Source organism: Syngnathus scovelli, chromosome 13 (assembly GCF_024217435.2).
Source record: "Syngnathus scovelli strain Florida chromosome 13, RoL_Ssco_1.2, whole genome shotgun sequence".
NCBI classification, from domain to species: Eukaryota; Metazoa; Chordata; class Actinopteri; order Syngnathiformes; family Syngnathidae; genus Syngnathus; species Syngnathus scovelli.
In genome coordinates, this window is record NC_090859.1 from 1,033,607 (window position 1) to 1,051,898 (window position 18,292).

The following is an 18,292-nucleotide window of genomic DNA, read 5'->3' on the forward strand; positions in this document are numbered from 1 at the left end:
CCTGTTTTTCAATCCAAGGAGGGGGTGTCATGTAACATGGAGATAGAGATGGTCCAAATGGTAGAATATGGATTGTTCACAGGGATAAATTGACAGAGCTGATATTTCCAAATTTGTCCAAAAGATGGCGCCAGACCAAAACATGAGACCAAAAGAGAGGCCAGGATAAGCTAGACCAGTTAAAATAGAAAAGAGGAACACGGTGTCAGAGTGTAAGTCACGCATGGAGGCACAAATGAAATTTTTATTATGTGTTTTTTATTTTTGATTTTTTGCTTGGCTAAAAATGTACTCTGTAACCGCTTTAAGCAATATTATTTGTCAATTCGATCAAGGGACCCGTCACTGAGAATAGTGGCGTGACATAAATTGTTTGGAGAAGCACAAATGAAATTTTATTATGTGTTTTTTATTTTTGATTTTTTGCTTGGCTAAAAATGTACTCTGTAACCGCTTTAAGCAATATTATTTGTCAATTCGATCAAGGGACCCGTCACTGAGAATAGTGGCGTGACATAAATTGTTTGGAGAAGCACAAATGAAATTTTATTATGTGTTTTTTATTTTTGATTTTTTGCTTGGCTAAAAATGTACTCTGTAACCGCTTTAAGCAATATTATTTGTCAATTCGATCAAGGGACCCGTCACTGAGAATAGTGGCGTGACATAAATTGTTTGGAGAAGCACAAATGAAATGTTTATTATGTGATTTTAATTTTTTGTGATTTTAATTTTTTGATTTTTTTTGCTTGGCTAAAAATGTACTCTGTAACCGCTTTAAAGCAATATTATTTGTCAATTCGATCAATTCATGTAACAGAAAGTAGGTCAAAGGTGAAAACAAGTCATGTAACAGAAAGTAGGTCAAAGGTGAAAGGGGGAAGTGAAAGGTTTTGCCACTAGCTGTGCAATTGGTGGAAAGTACTGCGTGGTCAGGGCGGAAACAGCTGCTAAAGGCCAGTCCCTCCATAGGCGTGGGATTTCTGGACAGTCCCTTCTATACGCGTGGGAGAATTGGGCAGTCTTACCCTATAGGGAAAGTACAGGAGAAAAGAAAGGGGAGGGGGGGAGACGGAGAGGTCTATAAAAGGTCCTGCTGGAGTAGCCTCAGGGCTTTTTTCCCCAAAAGAGCGCTTATACGTGAAGAGGCCCGGAGGAGTTTCAAGATTTTTTTTTCCAAAGTCCCGAAGATCTTTGTGTGAGACGCAGGATCGCTGGACTGAAATTAACTTGGATTTACTCCCAAAAATTGGACTGGACAACTTTATAGAGAAATAGGTGAGAGGGATTTATATTTTTTATGTATTTTAGCGTGAGGGGGGGAATAGTCATCGGGCCGCCGGATTCCTCGTGGCCAGCCTGTTTCTTTAATTTGGATTTAGAAGCAAGATCGAACTGATCACTCGACTTTGCTTTCACCAAAAATAGCACGCAGCTGGTAATCACCGCTTCCCTTTTTTATGAACTGTGTTTTGCAATCGAATTGTTCTGGGATTGAATGATTTTATTAACACGGGTATCAGTGAGTGAAATTGTTCAGTTTCTGGGGTAATTGAGATTTGTAATTTTATTCCATGTTTCTTCAATAAATGTGTTTTGTATATTACTTACTTCGTTGTACGCGGATTTGTACTGAATATGCAACCGATGGTTTGGGGCCGATTTAAATAAAATAAATCAACGGAAGTGTTTAAGTCGGATTATTATTTTGTGTAGAACGAAAAGTTGTTTGACTATTTGAAAGGCTCAGGCCCGCTTCCCCTTTTCGACGGGCCGTGTAAAAAGTAACTCTGAGCCAGTTAGAGAATTAAATAACTTTCGTAAAGATTTAAAGGAGGAGTGGATTTCGTTAGAAGTGAATTGTTGGAAATTTACTTCTTCTAAATAAATTAACGACGACGGCTGAAATAAATCAGTGGAGTTGGAGGAGAATAAAAATATTTCAGTTGTCCGTCGGGCGCGGCTCAGTTCTCCTTTTTTGACGGGCCGTGTAGAAAGTAACTCTGAGCCAGTTAGAGAATTAAATAACTTTCGTAAATATTTAAAGGAGGAGTGGATTTCGTTAGAAGTGAATTGTTGGAAATTTACTTCTTCTAAATAAATTAACGACGACGGCTGAAATAAATCAGTGGAGTTGGAGGAGAATAAAAATATTTCGATTGTCCGTCGGGCGCGGCCCAGTTCCCCTTTTGTCGGGCCGCGTCAAAAGTTAAATAGGACACGATCAAAAAATAGACTTGCCTTCCAAATTAATTATTGGGCAAATCTAAAGACAGCACGACATTTTTATTCGGTAAAAAGGTCGCTATTCTCTTCGAAGCAATTAAGTGGGGTGAAGAACTCCGACGGTCAAGTGCTAAATCTACGTATACGAGGTTAGAATTAATAATATAAAGGGCATTAATTTTCTTCTAAAATGCTATTATTGTCACACTTTTATTAATTCGATTCTCTTTCGAATAAAAAAGTTGGTCGGCTCGCTGCATGAGCGACCAAGTGGAACGGACCCGTATGAACATTTACTTCGGCAAAACTAGTGCTTGGGTGCGCTATACAAACGAATCCCTGAGGTCTTAACAAAGACATCTAAAAAATATCCGTAACGAATAAGAACTTCAAACATTAGCGGGGAGCCATCAATACGATGCGGTCACTTCGAAGTCCTGCCTCGAATTGAGTTACTCGGCACGCGCTTCGGGTGACTTGAGAGGGATTGGCGTCGTACAGAAATTAGATTGATTCCGGAGGAGTTAATTTAACTCGGGTGGTTAGATTACGGACGAATCTCCGAACCCGGCTAAAACGAACCCGTTACTGGGAAGCCGGGGGCACCTGATTGCAAGAGGTGCGTTTGACAACGTAAACTTGGAATAAATGAATCGATTTGAAGTGGCCCTCCGACTTGGATGGGAGGCTTGGATGACCAGCGGCGAGATATCGTTTTTTAGACTTAGACTTAGACTTAGACTCAACTTTATTAATCCCTTGGGATTACTCCTTCAGGGAAATTCTGTGTCCAGTAGCAGTAAAATACAAGATACACAAGAAAAACACAAGAGATCAAGATATACAGAGGATGCAGAAATACACACAGTGCAAGAGATAGCAATGAAATGTAATGTAAAAGAGGCCAAAAGATAAACTAGGCAAGAAAATCGAGGGAGGAAAAAACACTACACAGTAGTTGCCATAATATTGCGCATTGTATATTGACGTGAAGAATGTGTACAGTTATGTCCCTGTTCATGTCCGTGTCACCTCCTCCCCAGTGAGGAGTTGAATAGCTTGATGGCTTGGGGGACAAAGGAGTTCTTCAGTCTGCTTGTCCTACAATTGGGGAGGAGCAGTCTCCCACTGATCCGGCTCCTCTGATTAGTGATGACAGAGTGCAGAGGGTGACTGACATTGCCTATAATGTCCAACAGTTTTTTCAGTTTTTGGACGCATGCAAAGAGCAACTTTCGCACAAGTCTGCCAGTGGATCCTGACAGCGTGGAGCAGTGTGAAAAAATCCACCATCACCAACTGGTTTCGAATAGCCAGTCTGCTGCGTGACGGAGAGGAGAGCACAAGCTCAGGAGTGAATTTGCCTCAGGACGAGAGTGAAGATGAAAGCGACAAGGAAAGAGAGAATGAGAAAGAGTGTTGTGACGTACATCTGGCGCTATGCCGATCGGACACTGAGGAGGAAGATTTTGCTGGTTTCAGGCGACAGGAGGAAGACAAAGACGGTTCTCAGTGACTTTGTTTACTGGTATGTTTTTTTTTTTTTTACCCACCTAGTAAGTGCTGTTACTTTCGTGTTTACAACAAAATGTTAATGTTATTAAAACTTTAACCCAGCTATTGCTGTTACTTCCATGTTTACAATGAAATGTTAACGCTATTAAAACTTTAGCGCAGCTAGTGCTGCTACTTCCGTGTTTACAACGAAATGTTAATGTGATTAAAACTTTAAAAAGGCTTTCTGTGTACTGTCTTTGTTTGTAAATAACTCTTGCGCACGTGTGGCTTATAGTCCGGTGCGGCTTATATACGTAAGTATAAAACAAAAGAAAATCACAAATTTTAGCTGGTGCAGCTTATAGTCCGGTGCGGCTTGTAGCCCGAAATTTACGGTACATATACATGCCGTGCTACCTGTCACCAGCCGGTACTCTGTCACTCAATCACCATGGATACCATTCACAGCCACGCCCCTTCCTTTAAGTCAATCACAGCCACGCCCCTTCCATTAAGTCAATCACCCACACCTGTTCCTGCTCATCAACCAGTTCTTATTTAAACACCACACATCAGTCACTCCCTTGTCAGTTCGTCCCAGTATGCTACCTGTCCGTGCTCTTGCTCTGTGCCTTGTTGCTCTCGTTGCCTCCCAGTTGCCGACCTGTTTCCGTGTACTGACGGATCAAGCCCGAATGCCCTGACCAAGCGCCTGTCCAACAACCAAGCCTGAACACTGCCAGCCCTGACTGAACGCCCGGTCACTGACCACGACTCCGTCTCACTCCTGACACAGTGTGTCGCATTTGGTCGTCCTGCCCGTCTGCGCTTGTCACGGAACGAACTGACCAAATCACAACCAGCGTGCACTGTTTTCCCCCCTCCTACTATTGAGCGACCGGCACACACTGAAACGCGGCTAGAGGAGCTCTCGGCTCAAGTCCTGTGCCTCACTCCACTGCTGCAGCTAGCATTGCAAGTTGCCAAAGCAACCGCGTCCGCTCCGCTGCTCATCCGTCCGGCTCAGCTGCCTCAGCCCACTTCCTCCATGGAGGGCTTCCCGGAATCTGAGGTGAAAAATCCGGAGCGATTTGACGCCAACCAGTACCGAGTCCGGCCATTTCTTTGAAGTTGATGGATTCAGTTTGCGCTCCAGCCTCAGACATTTGCCTCGGAGGGAGCCAAGGTGGGATTTACCATCACGCACTTCACCAGTAAGGCCTTCTTATGTGGAATGGCCAAGTTACATCGCCAAAGCGCCCGCCTGTGCTTCCTTCGAGGCATTCACTCGGGAAATGCCCAAAGTCTTTGCTATGAGCTCCTCCGTCACCGAGGCATCGCGGAAGCTGGTTCGGAGCCACCACCCCTGGTGGAACATGCCCTGAACTTCCGCATTGCTGTCAGTCAGAATTTGTAGTCGATATTTTTTTTATGAGTCTGGATGACTATCGACCTTGTTTCATACTAGACAAAGCTGTGGAGCTGACGACGACTGCAACCAGGGGCAGTGAAAGGGACAGGGTCGACGTCACTCTACGTGGGTTCGGGACCGAATCCATAGGCTAGGTGACCGGACCGTTCAAGGTCTTCTCCGAGCAGATGGGCCGGACAGAGCAGAGCTGATGGAAATCAGTCGGGCTTCCCTCTCTCCTCAGGAGCGCTAACAGCGACTGCTCCCCAGCCTCTGCCTTTATTGTGGAGGCAAGGGGCAGCAAACGGCTTCGTGATCGCGCCGTTTGATTGACAGCTCTGGCACGCTCATAATCGACTGAGTATGTTGCTGTGATGGTGTGCGTCTTTGACACAAAGTGAGTATATACATTTCATTGTTACTACTGTCCACTGTTGTGCCGTTTGTCCGATCGCGGTTAGCTTCGTGTGCACACCGTTTGACTGACAGCTCCGGCGCGCTCCTTAAAGTTTGCCTCGCATCGTACGAGTAGCCGTTACGCAGCGGCACGGCGACTAACGGTCGCCAGCAAATGTATTTTGTTATCTCGATCAATGACTTATGTATTTTTGGTGTGTTGCCGAGAGTATTTCATTTATGGCTATTTATTATTATTATTTGCCAATAATTCAGTAAAGCAATCAAAACTGAACCACGTCTTCCTTCATGTGTTCTGACCGACACCCGGGGGTGAAAAGAGCATAACCATCCGAGCCAACCCCCTATACAGTCCTCAGGCTCCCCAACAATAGCGGTAGCAGTTTGCATTATTTTATTGCAATGGTTTTCCTCATTCAGATTTGTTTCAAGACTACAGTTAGACTTCACTTTGATGGTTAATGCAGTTATTGCAATTTTGTTGTTTCATCACAGTAGATTGGTTTATTTACATTTCAAAAAACAGAAGCCATTCATTTACAAATGTGATTGCACTTTAGTTTACATATTTAAATATTCAGATATTAAGATGTGATAGACAGTTTTTGCATGATTTGAATGAGGCAAAATAACAAGCTTTTTCTCTCAAATATATTGTTATAATCATTTGTTTCAGATGTACTGTAATTATGTTCTGTATAAAAATTAAATTTGGTGTTCAAAAAGTCTTTTTTCAAACTTGAGTCTGGAAAAAGAGGGTGTCGTCTTATAATCGGGGTCGTCTTATATTCGGGCCAATACGGTAATTAACAACATTCATGAGCAATTTTTGGAACACAAAATGTGAATACCATCATTGGCACAAGAAACAGTTGAACATCTCCTCCGTATCCTCAATGGGATCAAGGGTAAGTTGGAGCCTATTCCAGTTGATTTTGGACTAGCAGCTGGTTGCAAATAAATTGTAAAACACATACGAACAAGAATCCACCCTTGCGAATTAAAGTGCCCAATTAACAAGCATGTTTTTTATATACGTATGTATGAGGAAGCCAGAGCACTCAGACATAAGCCATACAAACACAGAAAGTATAAACAGAACCTGTTGACTGTGAGGCAGACATGCTAACTACATGGCTACCATGTTGCCCATAATACAATACACTATAGCCATGACAAATCATGGAGCCACGGTGACCAGGTGGTTAGAACAGAGGTCACCAATATAGTGCCCATTTAGCCCAAAAGGACCATGTGTTCTAAAAAAAACCTCATTATTGAAGGGACCTTATAATTTTCTCTGAATGTTGTAAAGCCAGTCACTTAAGAATATGCATATCGCCTCACGACCTTAATGGGGTTAAGCAGTTTAGAAAATAGATGGACAAATGAAAAATCATTTGATGTGGAAAATGTGTTCTGACACAAATATTGTTGATGGATACCTGAAAGTGTCTCCAATGCGGTCACGGAAGTAAAGAAAACCTCTGTGGTCCTGCAGCAGGAGGTCTCCGGTGTTAAAATAGAGATCACCCGTTACAAACACATCCTTGATCAACTTCTTTTCAGACTGGACCTTATTTCCAGCGTAACCCAAGAACTGGTTCATAGCCGTCACAGGGGCAACCAGGATACCAACCTCACCTGCTCAAATACAGTACTCAAGAGTGATTCCAGACTAATAAAACGTCTTTCAACTTGAGAATATATGTTGTAATGGTGTACATACAGATCATGGAATTACCTATGTGCGCTCGTACACATCTTCCAGAGACAGTTCTGAATGGTTCATATGTTTGTGTATCATATCGCAGGAGTTCAAAGGGTACTGTAAGCTGTAGAATCAGAAATGTTTCAGAACTAACCATCCAACTAATCACAATCTTCGATTTATCATGTTACTGATCAGAGTATGAAGTGACTAAACATTGAAGAATTCCAAAATTATTTTCGATGGGTATTTCTAGTCAAACAGGACATTGTATTAATATATTTTTTTAAATATATGGTATCATTATGCTAGTTTTTTAAAAAATCTTTACCTTGTTAATTCTTGCAAGAGAATATTAGATACATTATGCAATCACTGGTAATAGATACAATGATAATAATATGACTACTACCAGAATAATTCCTAACCTTGTTGAAGTAGCTTGCTCTCCCAATAGGTCCAATCTCATCAGTATAGTTGAGGAAGCCTATGCTGGCCTCAGTTAAACCATAACCTTCTCTGACCTTGAGTGTATGAAAGCGTTCAGCAAATTCCTTCCACACATCTGATCGAAGCCCGCTTCCTGCTGCAAGCCAAACACTGTGACTGTTCTCTTCTGGAACCTGCATTTATAGGAACACATTTTCAACTAAACTGAGATATTCATCATATTATTTTTAACATTTAGGAGTATATGAATGTTTGTTTGATTTCATTATCATATGCCTTCTTATCTTTCACTGTGGAATCACTTTTTATCAAAAGAATTCTCAGGAATTTCCAATTTTTTAAAACTAATGTTATGCTACGTATGTTACGTTACGTTACGTTACGTTATGTTATAAACGAAGTTATTGATATAAAATAGATAATTCTCAGGGTAAACCATGAATAATAAAATCTGAATCCAATCATTTAGTTAGTGATTTAGAATGATTTTTTTTCCTGACCTGACAAGAAGCACATAAAATATCACACTGAAAGCAATTTCTGTGAAATTCTACTACTGAAAATAAATGGGAAAAACTATCCCTATCGTAGAACAACATGACACAAATAAAATTTCATCTTACCACGGCATGGTTGACCAGATATCGACAGAGCTCGCCTATGTACTGCACCACTGTCACATTATATTTGACACAGTCCTTCCAAAACTGAGTTGCTGAGAACTTTTTCCTTAAGACACAAGTTGCACCTTTGATCAAATTGAAGACAAACACATGTCGGACAAGTAGTATCAGTAATTATGAATACCAGGCTATTAAAACGACATTGCATACTCTGATGTAAATATAGTAGTTACTGCTCTCCATTCCAGGTGCATGGTCACTTGATGACTAGATTAGACACTAGAATGGTACTGTAATTGTAATGTATTCTTTTATGTACCGAGTCAAACCTCTACATACGAATTTAATTCGTTCCGGGAACTACTTCATATTATGTCTCATGAAGGAATCATCACCTTTTTCCTTTTTTCACCAATACTACCATTTGCGTTAGCCTTCTTGGGACGCTAACTGACGTCATCCCGACGTGCCGCCGTCTAGCGGGCTAACCATAATGACGTATGTTGCGAATTACTTCGGATCTTGAGTCAAATATTTGATCAAATTCCATATCGTATGTTGAAAAATTCGTATTCTTAAGCAATCGTATGTAGAGGTTTGACTGTACTGTACTTGGTATTGTTATGACATTTATTGTTTTTTGCCCCCTTCTTGGCCAGATCACACGTGAAAAAGACCTTGGTCTCAGTGCCTATTATTTACTAATTAAATAATGGTTGTGATTGATTGATTGATTGATTCATTCATTCATTCATTCATTCATTCATTCATTCAGTTACTTAATCACACACCACACAGAGAAGCAAGCATTCTACATAGTTGCAGACATGCAGGGAAAGATGTCAAAGACTGATGCTCAAACGTTCTTACCAAGCTGTATGCATCCTCCAATGCCTAACAGGGAAGCAGACATGTGGTAAAGAGGAAGAGTGATATAGACGATGTCATCAGATGTAGCGCCGCACATCTGAAAGAATGCCATACTCATAATGGCTTTAAGGTGACCCACACGTGCTGCCTTTGGGAAACCTGACAGAGAAAGGGACATCATTTCTACATTTCTACATTTTAACAGGTTCATTTCTAATGATTTAATTCACAATAGAGCAGAGGTGGGCATTCCGTCCCAGGGACGTATTGGTCTTCCCGTCTGTCACTGACAGACACCCATTTTACAGATTAAGGACAAGAAAGTTAAAAAAAAGGGACAGACTGTGAGGACAGATGCAAGTGTTTCTTCGTACGTCCATGTAATCATTCCTATCTAGGTCAAGTGCCGACAAACCTCGTCGTCCGTCACTGACAGATGCCTATTTCACTGACAACTGTTGGAAACACGCTCCTTTGTCTTGCGTGTGTGTAAAACACATGGTTAAAGCCCACCTATCACGCTAATGAATTATACTGTTTTACGTTTCACTCATTTAGTTGTGGTCTGTATAAAGTGGAATAGTGTTGCTTTTGTCTGAATTCCTCGTTTTGCTACCATCACTCTTTTCTACTTGTTCTGATGTGCGGCTCAGAGCAAACCGTTTTGGTGCAGTCTCTTTAAATGCAAACGAGATAGTCAAACCTCGGTTTTCGACCACAATCCGTTCAAGAAGGCGGTTCGAGAAGTGAATCGGTCGAATTCAGAATCTATTTTTCCCATTACAAATAATGGAAAAAAATTTACCGTATTTGCCGGTGTACAGGTCGACTCGGTGTATAAGTCGACCCCCTAAAATTCGACGGAAATTTACGATTTTATGATATATCCTTTGTATAAGTCGAGCTCAATTGTTGCATTATATTAAACTTCAAAATTCAATATGCGAAATTTATTGACGAAATGTGTTCAAATTCCGGGAGGCCGTGCGCATGCGGCTGTTTATAAGCACCGCGGAGGAGATCGCGGAGCCTCATTCGACTTCCAGCGGCCGGCGAGCTCGCGCACGCCGCCCGGCACCAACGGGAGGCCGGAAATAGCTCCAAGCCGAGCGGATCGGCACTTTATAAGCACCGCGGAGGAGATCGCGGAGCCTCATTCGACTTCCAGCGGGCCGCACACTCGCGCACGCCGCCCGGCACATCCGGGAGGCCGTGCGCACGCGCCGAGTGGCCGAAAATAGCCCCCGCCGAGCGGATCGGCTGTTTATAAGCACCGCGGAGGAGATCGCTGAGCCTCATTCGACTTCCAGCGGGCCGCGCGCTCGCGCACGCCGCCCGGCACATCCGGGAGGCCGTGCGCACGCGCCGAGTGGCCGAAAATAGCCCCCGCCGAGCGGATCGGCTGTTTATAAGCACCGCGGAGGAGATCGCTGAGCCTCATTCGACTTCCAGCGGGCCCCGCACTCGCGCACGCCGCCCGGTTCAAATTTTCTAAGTGCAACGCACAATGAGATGCATGAGAAACGGCCTTGGTTACCATCACATTTGAAACGATGAATACGAAGTTAAATTTTATGACTCGGTGTATAAGAGGTCGATTTTTTTCGGTCGATTTTGGATCGAAAAAGGTCGACCAATACACCGGCAAATACGGTAATCCGTTCCAAGACAAAAAAAACCCCGCCTTTTTTAAGCATTTTTTCATTTGCGCATTTTTGTCTGATCGCGCAACTGCAGCACACCACCGAAGGCGCAACCGTAGCGTGCCGCCGACCGCGCAACTGCACCGCGCTGGTTGCTTTATTGTGACAGAGCCGTTGCTGAAATTTAGAAAATATTTTTAAAGTCCAGATGTACTTTCCAAAATTTAAGTGAACCTCAGTGCGCAGGGAGCTTAATTTGGTCCGATCGCGCAACCGCAGCGCGCCGGGTGCTCACTGTCGCATTGCTTTAAGAGTGACTTTGTGTTTTAGGATGGCTTTACTGCTCCCACTTGCTTTCTTTGGAGGCATGATTAGGGGTTAATACAATCCTCAAAGTAACGAAAATACAATAACGAACGAAGTCTGTCGGCATCCGGGCCGCGCGGTCGGGTTTTCTCGGGTCCTTTCGGCTTATCTCGCGAGGTTCGACCTCCGAATTTTGTTCGATAACCGAAGCAAAAAATATCTCAAATTTTCCGTTCGAATTCCGATTTGTTCAAGAACCGGAACGTTTGAAAACCGAGGTTTGACTGTACTACTTCACATCCCCCAGGCCGCAAGATGTGTGTCTTCCTTTCCGGTCGACTAATTTGTAGTTTCCTTTCCGGTCGACTAATTTGTAGTTTTTTTTTTAGCCGAGGAAGCGTTTACTTTTTATTACTTTTTTTATTTAAAAGAGATAGCCTTCACTTGCGCCGCAAACTTTTTGACTGATTTAAAGCAGTTATCATCATCCAAACTCCGGCCCGCGGGCCAAATCCGGCCCCCGGTCAGATTTCATACGGCCCGCAGCTACGGTCTTATAATGTATTATTTATGGCCCGCCTGCACTATCAAGCTGAATAAAAAAAAAAAAAAATCATGAAATTTGAAACTGTAATTCCTCCTATTACTAACAGGTGGCAGCACCACCCCTCTCCGCTCATTTCTGCCATGGTGTCTGCAAATTAAACGAGGAAAGTTGCCATTGAGGGCCGTCGCTTTCAATAGAAATGGGAATTACAATACTTCTTCACTGAGAATCAAGCCAATTGTGTTTGTCTAATTTGTAAAGAGACGATTGCCTTGTTTAAGGATTTCAACCTAAAGAGACACTATCAGACTAAATATGCTAACACATATGACAAGCTAACAGGGAGTGACCGCGCTGATAAAGTGAAGCAGCTCCAACTTAATTGGCATCACAACAGTGATTCTTCACGCGGGGCTGTGAGTCAAAAGTAAATTTTACTAAAGCAAGCTACGAAGTAGCCATGTTAATACTGTTGATGTTATGAACCTGTAGACGTGACAAAAACTATTACCTTCTGAAAAATATTGTAAATGACATGAGCAAAATTCACTTGTTTTAAGTTTTAATAATAAGAGACAACTTTGCGTTACTTATAACTCCTGTTTAAAATGTTCATGAGGCAAAAATAATTTTAAACTCAGGTAAATTTAAAGTCAAAGTCAGCTTTATTGTCAATTTCTTCACATGCCAAAGACACACAAAGAAACCGAAATTTCGTTCCCCGCTATCCCACGGTGACAACAAATAAATAAGAGGAGCAAGTGAGCGTACAGCAGACATTCCAGAAAATAGCGCAAAAGTGCAGCACGCTACGCAGAAGGGGGTAGCAAGTTCAAGGTCCTAACACCCTGGAGAGTGAAGATGTTGGCGAGTCTGGTGGTGCGGGAGCGCAGGCTCCTGTACCTCTTCCCAGAGGGCAGAAACAAAGAGTGAGCTGGGTGACTCACATCACTCACAATCGTGGTTGCCTTGCGGGTGAGATGGGAGGTGTAAATGTCCTTCAGGGAGGGGAGCGAAGCACCAATAATCTTACCAGCCGTATTCACTATGCGCTGCAGGGCCTTCAAAGTCAAAGTCAAAGTCAGCTTTATTGTCAATTTCTCCACATGCCAAAGACACACAAAGAAACCGAAATTTCGTTCCCTCCTATCCCACGGTGACAAGACATGGCCCACAACAGACAAACAAGTAAACAAGTATAACAACAGCGTGCTGAATAAATAATGAATAAATAACACAATAAATAAATAGAGGAGCAAAAAAAAGGAGCAAGTGCGCGTACAGCAGGCATTTCAGAAAAAGCGCAACAGTGCCGCACGCTACGCAGAAGGGGGTAGCGAGTTCAGGGTCCTAACAGCCTGGAGAAAGAAGCTGTTGGCGAGTCTGGTGGTGCGGGAGCGCAGGCTCCTGTACCTCTTCCCAGAGGGCAGAAGGTCAAACAAAGAGTGAGCCGGGTGACTCACATCTCTCGCAATCGAAGTTGCCTTGCGGGCGAGATGGGAGGTGTAAATGTCCTTCAGGGAGGGGAGCGGAGCACCAATAATCTTACCAGCCGTATTCACTATGCGCTGCAGGGCCTTCAAGTTCTGTTCAGTGCAGTTACCACCCCAGACAGCAATGCAACTGGTGAGGACGCTCTCAACGGTGCCACGGTAGAATGTAGACAGGACTGCCTGAGGAGCACATGCACGCCTGAGTTTCCGCAGGAAGTACAGGCGGCGCTGAGCTTTGCCAGTGACGCGGTGTTTGCGGACCAGGAGAGGTCCTCACTGATGTGCACCCCCAGGAACTTGGTGCTGCTCACCCTCTCCACCACAGCACCGTCGATGATCAGCGGCAGGTGTTTTGCTTGACCCTTCCGGAAGTCAACAACGATTTCCTTGGTCTTGTTGACGTTCAGCAGGAGGTTGTTGTCCCTGCACCACGTGGACAGAAGATCAACCTCCGACCTGTACCGAGTCTCGTCGCCCTCCGTGATGAGACCCACCAGAGTCGTGTCGTCAGCAAACTTCACTATGCGGTTGTCGCTGTAGGTCGCAGTGCAATCATGCGTTAGCAGGGTGAAAAGCAGTGGACTGAGCACGCAGCCCTGGGGGGCCCCCGTGCTCAGCGTGATGCTGGCGGAGATTTTGTCGCCAACACGCACCACCTGAGGCCTCTGACAGAGGAAGTCCAGTAGCCAGTTGCAGAGGAAGGTACTGAGGCCCAGCTCGTCGAGTTTGCAGATGAGTCGCTGCGGCACAATGGTGTTGAAGGCAGAGCTGAAGTCCACAAACAGCAACCTCACATATGAGTCCTTTCGCTCCAGGTGGGTGAGGGCTGAGTGGAGGGCAGAGCAGATGGCATCCTTAGAGGACTGTTTGGCACGGTACGCAAACTGAAAAGGGTCAATGGTGGGGGGGAGAACGGATTTGATGTGCTCCATGACAAGCCGCGCAAAGCACTTCATGACGATGGGCGTCAGAGCCACGGGGCGGTAGTCATTGAAACAGGACGGTGCAGGTTTCTTCGGCACAGGAACGATGGTGGCAGCCTTGAAACACGAAGGGACGATGGCCTGCTGCAGGGAAACGTTAAAGATGGCCGTGAAGACACCCGACAGCTCGCCAGCACGGTCCTTCAGCGCTTGACCCGGGATGGTGTCAGGGCCCGCCGCCTTATGGGTGTCAATAGCGGCAAGCGCCCTCCTCACTCCGTCGGCAGAGAGGCACAGGGGCTGCTCGTGTGGGGGGGGGGAGTGGTCTTCAGCGGGCAAGTGCTGTTCTGAGCGTCGAAGCGAGCAAAGAAGCGGTTAAGATCGTTCAGCAGACAGATGTCGTCCTCACAGCTCCGCGGCGCGGGTTTGTAGTCCGTGATGGTCTGAATGCCCTGCCAAAGGCTCCGTGCGTCCTTGCTGTCCTTGAAGTGGGTGGAGACCTTGCAAGAGAACGCCTTTTTCGCTTCTTTGATGCCCCGGGACAGGTCGGCCCTCGCTGCCCTCAAGCCAGCCTCATCCCCCGCTCTGAAAGCTTTGTCCTTGGCCCTCAGCAGTCTGAGGACAGCCCCTGTCAGCCACGGCTGGTATTAAGGTATTTCATACAGTTTGTTCAATGTTATCTGACTCTTCAGATATGGATGAAAGGCAGAATTTGTGTTTTTAGAGTTGTTCACATCTGCCCGAGTGGCTTATATTTGGTTATTTCGTCATTTAAAAAATAGACAATTGGGACAATGAAATTTGTTTTATAACAGTGTGTATTTGCATGAAATTTTGTAGTTAAAAAATGTGCGAAAAAACTATTGGCCCCCGGATCCCTTCACTTTATCAAATCTGGCCCTCCTTGCAAGAAGTTTAGACACCCCTGATTTAAAGATATCAACGGCAGAAAACTTGTCCATACAACCATACATAATACATGATAAAATAAATCACCTCACGATATTTATGAACGTCTTGTAAACAAGCACTGAAGTCAATTTATGAAGTAAACTAATGCTAGCGTTAACGAGAAGCTAATGGATGCATTTACCAAATTATTGTGTTCCCCAAGAATAATATAGAACCTTCGATGCAATTCATCTTATACAACTACTCCAAATACACCTACAAGAAGTGAAAACAGAGCGCACAGCTCCAAAATCAGCAGAAAGACAGAGTGCATAGACAAAGTGAAATGCAGTTTATTATTTTTGTGTCATCTCAAGTTTACCGCTTTACTGAGTCCGTCGTGTCTATAGACTGAAGGAACTGAACCATCAATGAAGCAAAGTCTTTCAGCGAATCGTTCTCTATACTGACAAAAGATTTCTGAAACACTCCTTGAACAAGCAGGACTTCACCCACAAACATGGGAACACTGCTTGAAAAATGAAATTTGATCAGGCACTTCTTTGAGGTTCTGATGTTGTGGGATGGTGCAATGATTTGTGTGGATTGATGCATCCAACAACGGAACATTTTGATCTCTCCACTTCGACATCCTTGAGTTGTTTGGACTAGAAAATTCTCTCAGAGTAATAAACATGGCGGATTGGTAATAAACATGGAGGATTCGTAATAAACATGGAGGATTTGCGAATCCGCCATATTTATTACTTGGATTTCCGTTTGGCAACACCCTTTACCTTGTTTGGTTTGTCCCTCCCCAACGGATGTGATGTAATATATAAAAATACGCAACAGAAAACAGAAAAATCTGAACGGTCTGCAGCACCTGGAGGGATAGATCTCACTTTTCTACACTCCTGGAGACTCCAAATACACAAGAAAATGATTTTAAAAGCAAAAGAAAAAGTCAATTTTCCATGATATGTATCTTTTAAGTCAACTTAAGACCTGTTGGTATTTTAAGGTTGCAAATGAAAATATTTGTTGTCAGATTGAATGTCATTCAGACATTTCTGAATAGCAATTTCCATCCATCCACACTATCTATTAAACAGGGATGAGAACGGCAAATGAAAAAAAACACTGAAAAGTAGCCGGGGTCTGGGGGCCGCATGCCCCATTGGGGCGGCCGAAAGCCCCCCATTGGGGGGTCCTGTGCCCCCCCCCCCCCACTTGCCGCAGGGGGCCAGGGGCCGCAGGCCCCCTCTAATGGGGGCCGCAGTAGGCCAGGGGCCACAGGCCCCCATTGGGGGCTGCAGAGGCCACAGGGCCCACAGGCCGGGCCGCAGGGTATCAGGGCCATGCCCCGGACGGGGTTCAGAGGGAAAAGCTCCCTGGAAACTCCTAGATTTTGGCAGTATAGCAACCCCAAAACCATTAATTTTATCAATCAATTTCAACAGTTTTGTTAAAAAAAATATTCCCGCTTGGTGGGCTACCAAGGTGAATATAATACAGTCAAGCCTAAGTTTTCGACCACAATCCGTTCCAGAAGACGGTTCGAGAAGTGAATCGGTCGAATTCCGAATCAATTTTCCCCATTACAAATAATGGAAAAAGATTTAATCCGTTCCAAGACTTTTTTAAGCATTTATCATTTGCGCATTTTTGTCCTGCAACTGCAGCGCACCGCCGAACGCACAACTGCACCACGCTGGTTGCATTATTGTGACAGAGCCGTCGCTGAAATTTAGAAAATATTTTCAAAGTCCTGATGTACTTTCGAAAGTTTAAGTGGACCTCAGTGCGCAGGGAGCTTAATTTAGTCCGATCGCGCAACCGCAGCACGCCGGGCACTCACTGTCGCATTGCTTTAAGAGCGTCTTTGTGTTCCGAGTTGTAAGATGACGCTGCTCTCGAGCCATGCACATCTGAAGCAGTTCTTCATCCCGTTCGACTTGTCTATTTCCCTGGCACGATCCTCGTCATTTTTCTCTAAAACTTTTGCCATACTGGCTAAAACTTTAGCTAATTAGGCAAATGAGTAGGCAAATGAAAATAAGGCGGCTGTTGTCGCAATACTGCTGCCAGCCCCCCATACAAAAACAATTTTGTCAACGGATCTACACGATTCACGAAAATGATACTCCCGACGGAAAAAAACACGGAAATCCGCGGAAGATTCTTATCCCTGATTAAAAGTAAACATATTTTGGTGATATAAAACTTATACAATACCTGTGGTTCCAGAAGTAAATATGAAGAGGAAATTGGACATAATGTTAACGTTGGGTGGGCTACTTTTGTTTCCTGTTGACATATTTTCCACTTTATCGAGTAAACTGATGAAACCCTCAGAAATTGGTGAGTGATGCATCACACACAGAGATATGTTGTCTTTCTGTAGGTCAGGCAAAACGGGCTCCACCAAATGATCCAAACCTGCAGACAAAATGAGCCATCATCCAACAAAATAAGTAAAAAGTCCACCTAATCATTTGTTTGATTCGGTGAAACATAATGTGGAGCACAAGGTGAAAGGGAGTGTCCCCACATACCTCTGCCCACAACAAGCGTCTTGGCTCCACAACTCTCAATGCAGCGAAGCAACGATTTAGCTTTAATGTTGGTGTTAAGAAACGCTACTTCACATCCCAGTTTACTCAGTCCCAGCCATACGCAAACAAAATCCGGGTGGTTGTACATTAACAGAGCAACAATGCTTCCTTGTTTCAAAGAACTCTCCCTGAACGCGTTCGCAAACTGGTTACTTCTTCTGTCCACATCTTGATACGTCAGCCTCTGATTTTCAAAGAGAATGAAGGGCTTGTTCGGGTTCCTACTCGTCTGAAAGAGAAAGCAGTCCAAATATGTGATGATTCCTTGCTTCATGCGAGCGTTCAACGACTTTTTGTACATCCGGAGTTTCAAATAATACCTCAAATCCACCCAGTAAAAGGGGTGATACAGTTTCTGATAGAAAAGAAGAGCAAGCGAAGCCGCTAAAACACTACTGAACAGAACAGTAAACATCGTCGCGTTAAAATCCGACTTGCTGCAAAATGCTTGACAAGCAGTGCCAAATACTGAGTGAACGATTTGTTCAAAGAAACGACTCTTTTCAGTGAACGAGAGTGAACGTTCTTTTTTCAGTTCATATGACTTCAACCAGTAGGTGTCAGTAATGCGCATTGAAGCTGGTGCCACCTCGCCGTAAAACAAAACGAAAAAGAAAATGAAAAACGAAAACTTCCCGTTCACGAACGAGTCTTGAATTGCATTTC

The 18,292-nt window shown here is 44.1% G+C and overlaps 1 protein-coding gene across 2 annotated transcripts; it reads right to left on the reverse strand.

Moving 5' to 3' along the window:
• Positions 1 to 2,865: 2,865 nt before the first annotated feature.
• On the reverse strand, positions 2,866 to 18,119 carry LOC137839547 (long-chain fatty acid transport protein 6-like). 2 transcript variants are annotated; one of them, XM_068652870.1, is made up of 8 exons: positions 17,947 to 18,115; positions 17,567 to 17,855; positions 17,247 to 17,450; positions 9,206 to 9,364; positions 8,336 to 8,460; positions 7,691 to 7,885; positions 7,296 to 7,386; positions 2,866 to 7,195 (listed from the first exon to the last, which is right to left on the reverse strand). In XM_068652870.1, exons 2-8 carry the CDS (start codon positions 17,712 to 17,714, stop codon positions 6,948 to 6,950), a joined length of 1,170 nt encoding a protein of 389 aa, XP_068508971.1. In that variant the 5' UTR covers positions 17,715 to 17,855; positions 17,947 to 18,115; the 3' UTR covers positions 2,866 to 6,947. The 2 variants fall into 2 exon arrangements, with proteins under 2 accessions (XP_068508971.1, XP_068508970.1); XM_068652869.1 differs by having other exon boundaries at positions 2,869 to 7,195; positions 17,567 to 18,119.
• Positions 18,120 to 18,292: the final 173 nt, after the last annotated feature.

Excerpts from the sequence above, each read along its gene's own strand:
- LOC137839547 (XM_068652869.1), bottom strand. The coding sequence starts at position 18,041 with ATGTTTACTGTTCTGTTCAGTAGTGTTTTAGCGGCTTCGCTTGCTCTT. Across the intron at positions 17,451-17,566 it reads GACGCTTGTTGTGGGCAGAG|GTTTGGATCATTTGGTGGAG; the intron begins GTATGTGGGGAC and ends TTTTGTCTGCAG. Across the intron at positions 9,365-17,246 it reads ATTTACTTCTGGAACCACAG|GTTTCCCAAAGGCAGCACGT; the intron begins GTATTGTATAAG and ends TTTCTCTGTCAG.